General features: G+C 59.4%; 1 protein-coding gene across 1 annotated transcript; it reads left to right on the top strand.

Annotated features, from left to right (window-relative positions):
• Positions 1 to 2,993: 2,993 nt before the first annotated feature.
• On the top strand, positions 2,994 to 7,454 carry SBSN (suprabasin). The gene is made up of 4 exons (XM_075993004.1): positions 2,994 to 4,948; positions 6,292 to 6,357; positions 6,460 to 6,504; positions 7,300 to 7,454. Exons 1-4 carry the CDS (start codon positions 3,203 to 3,205, stop codon positions 7,321 to 7,323), a joined length of 1,881 nt encoding a protein of 626 aa, XP_075849119.1. The 5' UTR covers positions 2,994 to 3,202; the 3' UTR covers positions 7,324 to 7,454.
• The last annotated feature ends 2,067 nt before the right edge of the window (positions 7,455 to 9,521 follow it).

The raw sequence follows: 9,521 nt of genomic DNA, 5'->3' as shown, positions 1-9,521 counted from the left end.
GAGGAGGCCGAGGCTGGAGGATCGCTCGAGGTCAGGAGTTCGAAACCAGCCTGAGCAAGAGCGAGACCCTGTCTCTACCATAAATAGAAAGAAATTAATTGGCCAACTAATATATATAGAAAAAATTAGCTGGGCATGGTGATGCATGCCTGTTGTCCCAGCTACTCAGGAGGCTGAGGCAGTAGGATTGCTTGTGCCCAGGAGTTTGAGGTTGCTGTGAGCTAGGCTGATGCCGAGGCACTCACTCTAGCCTGGGCAACAAAGTGAGACTCTGTCTCAAAAAAAAAAAAAAAAAAAAAAAAAAAAAAAAGAAGAAATGGCAAATCTGAGTAGGCAGCAATAAAAGAAGAAAAAAAGAAAGATATATTTTTCCAAGGGTTGATTTGGATCCAGACAATTTTATGGGCAAGGTCTGCTGAAGCACTAGGGGAACAAATATCTGTCATTCTGTACTGGGATTGTCCCAGATCTCAGCTGGGAAGCCCAGTGGCCGCTCTGGTGCCCAGGGCTCCGGAGAGGGCCCTGGCTCTGAGCCTCTCCCTTCAGCGGGCCAGCACTCCGCGGACTTGCACCTCACACTTCTTTGCTGTGCTTTGGGGGAGAACTGTGATGGCTCAGCTGCTTCCTCCGTTCGCTCTACGAACCCCACGTGACCATGCTACCGACAGCAGCAGAGGACGGCCTGAGAAAGGACAACTCCAGGCCGGTTACGGAGACAGATGCCAAAGTCCTCAAATAGCCTTAAATGGGGCTTGAGAGACCCAGGAGAGGGACTGAGTCCGACAGGAGATGGGAGGATGGGCAGAGAGAGGGATGGGAAAGCAAAGACGGAGGAACATAACGAAACGAGAAGCCCCACGTCGCAGTTGTGGGGTAGGTTTGCATTCTGAAGCTCACCTTCCCCACCCAGCCATCTCCTGCCATGGGAAATTCCGTCACTTAGGCACTGGACAAGGGCAGGTTGCCCAGGAATTTGGCTTTGTCCCTGGAGCGTGAAACTGGGGAACAGAGTGATGAGCTCAAGCTCACAGAGGTGGCGCAATTAGTCACCCTGTCTAGGCAGAGCCTGGAGAAGCTCCCGGGTGCCTGGCCTGGGATGCCTGGCTCTGGGTGGGGCCAAGTGTCCAGGCTCTGGGTGGAACCAACCCCAGGTCCTCTGAGGGGAGTGGGCCTTGGCGCCCTGGTTTGAGCAAAGCCTGAAAACACGTGCAGCTTCTCACCACACCTGGGCACCCACGCGCATAGCTCCGCCACCCCCGGGTGCTCACACCCTGGGCATTCCTTCCCGCCTGGACTTCCCACCAGCAATCCCACCTCCACCCCCTCTCTTAGTCTCTCCCCTTGGCACCAAAACCCAAATATCTCTCACCCCTGCACCCATCTGTACCCGCCCACTGGTTCCCAGACCTACCACCCACCGCCTGCCTTTCCTTCCAACGCTCCTCTTCGTACCCCGGGCCAAACTCTCCACTGCTCCCCCTCCAGCCCGGGCCAATATGTCAACATGGGGGGCTCCAGGTTGGGGCTCAGGAGGCCCCAGGGGAGGAGGGCAGGAAGCTAAGCGTCTGGCTGCAGCCCAGGTCCTGGCTCAGTCTCCTGCTGCCCCGGGTCTTCAGCCCCTCCCGGTGGCTGCCTCAACCGGCTTTTCAGGAGACACTGCGTCCTGTTCCAGCTCATGGCAATCAGCCCCCTGCCCTCGCCCAGGGGCTAGGAGACAGGAGGCCCGAGCTCTGTGACAAGAATGCGATCCTGACTCCGAAACCTGCAACACTCACTCCCCAAGGGACCCTGTGCCGCTCTGGGACCCAGGAACCCGCCCCTCCAGCTCCCGAGAGACTCAGGACTCTCTCCCCTTGGCTTCGTCTGAGCCACTAATTGTCAGTCTATAAACATCTACTGGACCACAGGCGAGGTTCTAGGAGCTGGGGACACAGCAGGGACCAACACAGACACAGGCCCTGTCCTCTAAATGTTTACAACCGGCCGGGAGAGGTGGCTCACGCCTGTAATCCTAGCACTCTGCGAGGCCGAGGCAGGCAGATTGCTCAAGGTCAGGAGTTCGAAACCAGCCTGAGCAAGAGCGAGACCCTGTCTCTACTATAAATAGAAATAAATTAATTGGCTAACTAATATATATGGAAAAAATTAGCCGGGCACGGTGGCTCACGCCTGTAATCCTAGCACTCTGCGAGGCCGAGGCAGGCAGATTGCTCAAGGTCAGGAGTTCCAGACCAGCCTGAGCAAGAGCGAGACCCCGTCTCTACTATAAATAGAAATAAATTAATTGGCTAACTAATATATATGGAAAAAATTAGCCGGGCATAGTGGCGCATGCCTGTAGTCCCAGCTACTCGGGAGGCTGAGGCAGTAGGATTGCTTGAGCCCAGGAGTTTGAGGTTGCTGTGAGCTAGGCTGACACCACGGCACTCACTCTAGCCTAAATGTTTACAACCTCGTGAGACAGACAATAAAAAAATAAAGGTAATTCCGGATCACAGTAAGAGCTATAAAAACAAAGGGTGCTTTACAGAGTGTAAGTGTCATGCCGGGCTGTGGCTGGGTGGCCAGGGGAGGCCTCTTTGAGAAGGGGGCATTTGTCTTCTGCATTCCAGGCAGAGAGAAGGGCAAGGGCGGAGGCCACCAGGCCGGAATGAGCGGGAGAAGGCCTGTGTGGCTGGATGCAGTGAGGGGCAGGGGGGTGGCCCACAAGGACAAGCTCTGATGACTGCCCCCACCCCACCCCCCGCCAGAGCTCGCCCCTCTCCCAGCTGTGCCTCCCATCTTTCTAGACCCTCAGTGCTGCGGCGGCCGGATGCTTAGATCCCGCAGAGGAGTGAGGGGTGGAAGAATCCCCGGGGTCTCAGGGACGGAGGGTGACTGCCGGTGCGTTTGGGAGACAGGAGGCCTGGCTGGTGGGTGAGGAATGAAGGGGAGGTGGCTGGAAGGGCAGACACCCGTCTCTGGGGTGGAGGGCCTGTGCCGGGCAAGGAGCAGAGATGCCAGAGCTGCTCTCCGTCCATGACTCACCCTCTCTTCCTCCTCTTCATTGCTCAACTCCCAATCTCCCTGGGAAATACCTCTTGACTGAGGACCAAGTCAGTGCCTCTCAGAGGCAATTGAGTCACGAGGGGTGGGGAGGAGAGGATAAATAGCAGCCTTGCCGGCCCGGCTTCTCTCTGCATCCTCCCGCCCTCCCTGCAACATGCATCTTGCCGGGTTGGTCCGCTCCTGCTCCCTCCTCCTGCTGCTGGGGGCCCTGCCCGGCTGGGCAGCCAGCGACGACCCCATTGAGAAGGTCATCGAAGGGATCAACCGGGGGCTGAGCAATGCAGAGAGAGAGGTGGGCAAAGCCCTGGAAGGCATCAATAATGGAATCACCCATGCCGGAAGGGAAGTGGAGAAAGTTTTCAATGGACTCAGCTCCATGGGGAGCCAGGCCGGCAAGGAGTTGGACAAGGGCGTCCAGGGGTTCAACAGCGGCTTGGACAAGGTAGCGCATGACATCAACGGTGGCATTGGACAAGCAGGAAAGGAAGCAGAGAAGTTTGCTCACGGGGTCCACAACGCTGCTGGACAGGTTGGGAAGGAAGCAGACAAAGTGATCCACCATGGGGTCAGCCAGGCGGGAAGTGAAGCAGGGAGGTTTGGCCAGGGGGCCCACCACGCTTTTGGGCAGGCTGGGAAGGAGGCAGAGAAGCTTGGCCAGGGGGCCCACCACGCTTTTGGGCAGGCTGGGAAGGAGGCAGAGAAGTTTGGCCAGGGGGCCCACCATACCTTTGGGCAGGCTGGGAAGGAGGCAGAGAAGTTTGGCCAGGGGGCCCACCATACCTTTGGGCAGGCTGGGAAGGAGGCAGAGAAGTTTGGCCAGGGGGCCCACCATACTTTTGGGCAGGCTGGGAAGGAGGCAGAGAAGTTTGGCCAGGGGGCCCACCATACTTTTGGGCAGGCTGGGAAGGAGGCAGAGAAGTTTGGCCAGGGGGCCCACCATACTTTTGGGCAGGCTGGAAAAGAGGCAGAGAAGTTTGGGCAGGGGGCCCACCATGCTTTTGGGCAGGCTGGAAAAGAGGCAGAGAAGTTTGGGCAGGGGGCCCACCATGCTTTTGGGCAGGCTGGAAAAGAGGCAGAGAAGTTTGGGCAGGGGGCCCACCATGCTTTTGGGCAGACTGGGAATGAGGCTGGGAGGATTGGCCAGGGGCCCCACCATACTTTTGGGCAGGCTGGAACCGAGGCAGAGAAATTTGGGGAGGGGGCCCACCATGCTTTCGGCCAGGCTGGGAAGGAGGCAGAGAAGCTTGGGCAGGGGGCCCACCATGTTTTCGGGCAGGCGGGGAAGGAGGCAGAGAAATTTGGGCAGGGGGTCCACAATGCTTTCGGGCAGGCGGGGAAGGAGGCAGAGAAGCTTGGGCAGGGGGCCCACCATGTTTTCGGGCAGGCGGGGAAGGAGGCAGAGAAATTTGGGCAGGGGGTCCACAATGCTTTCGGGCAGGCTGGGAAGGAGGGAGACAAAGTGGTCCAAGGGCTCCACCACGGCGTCAGCCAGGCTGGGAAGGAGGTGGATCAGTTTGGCCGAGATGTCCATTACGCTGCAGGGCAGGCTGGGAGCGAGGGGGACAGATTAGTCTCCGGCGTCCATCCTGGGGTCAGCCAGGCTGGGAAGGAGGTGGAGCAGTTTGGCCAGGGAGTTCACCATACCGTTGAACAGGCCGGAAAGGAAGCAGACAAAGTGGTCCAAGGGGCCTACAGTGGGGTCAACCAGGCCGGGAAGGAGGCAGAGAAACTTGGCCAAGGCGTCCACCATGCTGCTGGCCAGGCCGGAAAGGAAGCGGAGAAACTTGGCCAAGGTGTCCACAACGCCGCTGGCCAGGCCGGGAAGGAGGTGGACAGGTTGCAGCAGAATGTTCATAATGGGGTCAACCAAGCCGGCAAGGAGGCCCACCAGCTGCCGAATGTAGGTGAACACGGGAGGGGGACGGGGAGAGGGGGCGGGGGGAGGTTGAACCCTCGGGACACTCGGGGAGTCTGTGGAGGCTTTGTCTGGTGAACGCTTGGGCGGCTGCACAACTACTCCGTCCTTCTCCGCCCCCCTTCGCAAGGGAGCTGGCGGTCAGCCGGGCGGCGGATTAAGCCATCTTGTCTGCAAAGCCCACCAGGCAGCGGGGGAGGGGCCCGGTCCCACCTCCACGGGGCTGCCCTTTTGGCTAAGGGGGCCTCACGTGAGGAACCTGAGGCCTCTCCTGGGGAGCAGGGGACAGCCACTGAGACCAACACCCGCTGCAGCGCAAAAGGCGCGAGTGTGAGCCTGAGGACCAGGATTTGGAGATAAGCCCTGTTCTGTGTGATCTCCGGAAAGCCCTCTGGGTAGCCAGGGTGCAGAGGCTGACGCCCCGACGCTCAGATGGGGAAACTGAGGCTCAGAGAGAGGTTCAGGGGATCTGCCGAGGTCAGCGTTGGCGAACTGCAGGCCGGGGAATCTTTCTCTTCCTCCACACCGCCCAGTCGGGGAAGGCCTTCGGGCAGATTTCTCTTCCCCGGTTCTGCAGAGGGGACAGACGCGGGAGGCCAGGCAGCGGCGCCATTCACGGCAGGACAGGCACGGAGGGGGGAGCTTGGGGAAGGGTGGCGGGAGGCTGGCTCCTGTGCGCCTGGAGCCCCCTTTCTCCAGCCTCCGTGACATCAGCAAGAGGTGACGCTGCCGTGGAGACTGGCCCGGCCCCGGAGCCAGAGCCACATCCGCTGCGGGCAGAGCGCCAGGGAAGGGCGGGTGGGGAGGGGCGGTGCGGAAGGCGGCATGGCGGAGGAGACGGCCCTGCCTTGAGCTGGTGACGACGGCAGCGGGGTGGGAGCACTGCTGGGGAGGCACGCCCGCCCGGGCGTCTGGGGACAGGACCAGGGACTGGGATCGGCCCTCGTTAGGGATCCAGCCAGACTGTGTGTACAGCGGGCAGATTTGAGGTGAGGGCTGAGGCTAGACTGTGGCCCCGGGGTTTGCGTGGGTCCCCTCGGTTCCCTTCCCAGTGAGACCCCTTCTCCGTGATCAAGAGGGCGTCCTTAACTGAGATAAGGGGCAGTTTGGGGGGACCAGGGAGCGGGAGGCACACACCCTTCCCGGGCTTCCCTCCCGTCCCGTGCGGAGTGCCCACACTCTGGGCTCTCTGTGCGGACGGGGACAGGGCAAGGCCGCAGGTTGAGCCTGTGCCCCACCCCCGCCCAGCCCCGGTCACCCCAGAGCGCAGCCGGTCACTGGGGAAAAGGAGCCTGGCGGGTGGATGACGCTCTGGGCTTTGTCCGCAGGGCAGCCATCAAGGCGGGTCTTCCGCCCAGCACGGAGGGGCCGCAACCACCACATTGACATCTGGAGTAAGTCCGGGGCGGCGGGAGTGGAGGCCCCACGGAGCCCCCCAGGGGCAGGGGGCGGTGGGACACACGCTGGGGACTGACCTTCTCGTCCTTGCATTCCAGGCCTCGGTCAACAAGCCCTTCATCAACTTTCCGGCTCTGTGGAGGGTGAGTGCCCGCACGGCGTCCCCTCCCCGCGCTCGGCCTCCAGAGAGGCTTGCACGCCCTTCCCCGACTCTCTTGCCCTGGGCAGCTGCTTCCATCTGTTGGGGCTTTTCATTCCCGCTGAGGCAAACAGGCTGGTGGAGGAGACCCCCAGGGCCCTGGTGCATCTGGGAGCTGGGAGGGGGTGGAGCTGCTGAAGCCACCCCCTCCACGTGCCACCGTGCTCCCTGTCCTTGCTCCTGTCCCATCCCCATCTGCTGGCTGGCCTCCTTCCCTTCCCCCCCCCCCATGAATACCTGTGCCCCCCGCCCCTGCTGCCTGCGTCAGTACGCCGCTGCAGAGTGGGGACTTGTGGCTTTGTTCTTTCCCTGGTTGAGACCCCTTCCCCCAGCCCCCACCCGGTGTAAAGGCTCCTGTGGGGTCACCCCGGGCCCCAGGCTGTCCCGGTGCATTTAGTACGTGTGCTGCCTGCACTGGGGCGCAGGCCGGGGGTGTGTGACAGGCAAAGGCACATCCCTGTGTGTCCCCGGCCATTGGGGGTGGCAGGGGTCCTCCCAGGCAGCACAGATAGGGCTTCTTGGTTCCCACAGAGGCTGCCAGCACCTTTGCCTGGGCGGGCTGGCTTCCTGTTCTAACTAATCTGGATGCCACCTGCCTCAAGCTAGCCCAGAACATAGCCCATTTCTCGGCCAGAGTAGCCAGCGCCCCTCTCATTTCTTGGGAGGCGGCAGGGACCCGGGTCTCAGGCCCCCTCGGGACTCTGCGCCCTGCATTCACTTCCTCTCTCCTCTCTTGCAGGGCGTCGCCAACATCATGCCCTAAACTGACGCCCGGGCCTTGCCGGGCAGGCCAATATTCCCGTTGTCATATCTGCTGAGATGACCTGCAAGAGCTGGGGGTGGGGGGATAGGTTTCTGGAGTCCCTGAGATTTGTGAATAAACGTGACACTGTACTCTCTTGTCGTGGTCCACCGCGCTCCCTGAGGAGGTGGGGGGTGAGGGTGGGCAGGGGCTTGTCTTTGCTTGTTACTTTGCTGAAGGAGTTGGGTTGAGCTGGGGAGGTCAGGCTGGTCAACTCGAAGAGGACACTTAGCAGGGATGTCGTGCACAGGCCAGCGGGGAGGACGGGAGCTCGGGCAGAGCTCGGCGGGAGCCCAGGTGGAGCCCGTGCAGGGGGTGGGGCAGCAGAGGAATAACAATAGTTACTTGTATTTATTGTGCAATTAAAACACGCCAGGCTCCCTGCTGGGCGCTTTCCTCGCATGACATCACCGAATCCTCCCAGCCACCCAGTTAGGTAAAAGGGACTGTTATTGCCCCACTTTATAGAGAAGCACGTGGAGGCTTGCACGGGCCAGGGAACACCGCCAAGTTACACAGCAAGTGGAGGGAGAAACAGCCCGAGAGCTAGAGAGGATGCTTGGAAACACAGGGGTCTCTTTCTGGTCGGCACCGGCAGCGAGGAGGACTCAGCGAATGCAGAGAGAGGGGACAGAGATACACGTGGGGGATCCTCCCGGGGAAGGAAAGGGCGGAACGGAAGACACGGCGGCAATAGCAGGGAGGCTCCTTATTAGCCACGTGAACGGAGACACGCAAGGCCTCGTTTTCGGATCTGCGGCCACCCAAAGGCCACGATGACACCGGCAGCCACTGTGCACCGAGCACTTACGGGGTCCCAGGTCCCGAGTGGAGAGCTGCTCCCATTCTGCAGCCACTGAGGCCTCCCACAGCCCAGGGGAGAAGTCCTCTTATTATCCCCATTTTATGGATGAGGAAACTGAGGCTCAGTGGGGCAAGGGCACTGGAAAGGTAACCCCTGAGACGGCGGCAGGTCTGGATCTGGTTCCCCCCATCTGCTGCCAGAACCTGACCTCTGGCCCTGGCCGGGGACGTCTCCGAGACACTGCAGAGCCCTGGCGTGGGTGCGGGGAGACCTACGTTCCCCGCTCAGGTGGAACAGGTGCCTGAAGGCAGCTTCCTTCCCCTCCAGGGCCACAGTTTCCTCCTCTATAAAGGGGGTGGGTGTCGGAACGGGAGGACTGCGATCATTGCTTCCAGCTCCAAAATTCCATCAATCGTGCAACCAAAAACAAAAGACAGGGTTCCTATCCTCGGGGACCTTACAGCCTTGCCCAGGCGGCCGGGCACACACACCGAACATGAGAGGGGACACACAGCGATGCCTCAGTGGGAGCCAAAGGACACACCTGGTGTGTTTGCACAATAAATGTGATGTTCCTGACACTTCACTCACTGCTTTTTCCCTTATTTTGTGGAAGACCATCATTTTATTATATACGTGCCTTCCCTCGCCTGCAATATTTTATTTTAAGAACATTTCAATCATACCGAAAGAGGAAAGAATTTTACAGTGAATACCTGCATTCTTACCGATGGGTTCTACCAGTAACATTTCACTGTGCTTGCCAGATGACACATCTATCCACCTTGCCACATAGCAATATATTTTATTTTTTGAGACAGAGTCTCGGTTTGTTGCCCAGGCTAGAGTGAGTGCCCTGGCGTCAGCCTAGCTCACAGCAACCTCACACTCCTGGGCTCAAGCGATCCTCCTGCCTCAGCCTCCAGAGTAGCGGGGAATACAGGCATGCGCCACCATGCCCGGCTCATTTTCTCTCTATATATATTTTAGTTGGCCAATTAATTTGATTCTATTTTTAGTAGAGACAGGGTCTCGCTCTTGCTCAGGCTGGTCTGGAACTCCTGACCTTGAGCGATCCTCCTGTCTTGGCCTCCCAGAGTGCTAGGATTACAGGCGCGAGCCACCGCGCCCGGCCTAGCAATGTATCTTTGATGCACTTCAAAGTAAACTGTAGATATCTGTGTGCATTTTAATAAACAGAACCATTCATTTGTGTCAGGCGTTTATTGAGGGTCTACTTCGTGCCGGGTGGGTGTCATTTCACGTGGATTGGAGGAGTCCCTACTGGAAGGAATCCTACAAAGCCTGCTTTTGAAAAGGTAACATTCAAGGAACCCTTCTTTTGTAAAGTAAA

Source organism: Microcebus murinus, chromosome 16, assembly GCF_040939455.1.
Source record: "Microcebus murinus isolate Inina chromosome 16, M.murinus_Inina_mat1.0, whole genome shotgun sequence".
NCBI lineage: Eukaryota > Metazoa > Chordata > Mammalia > Primates > Cheirogaleidae > Microcebus > Microcebus murinus.
The sequence above is the reverse complement of the archived record's forward strand: the minus strand, read 5'-3'. Positions and strand labels throughout refer to the sequence as shown.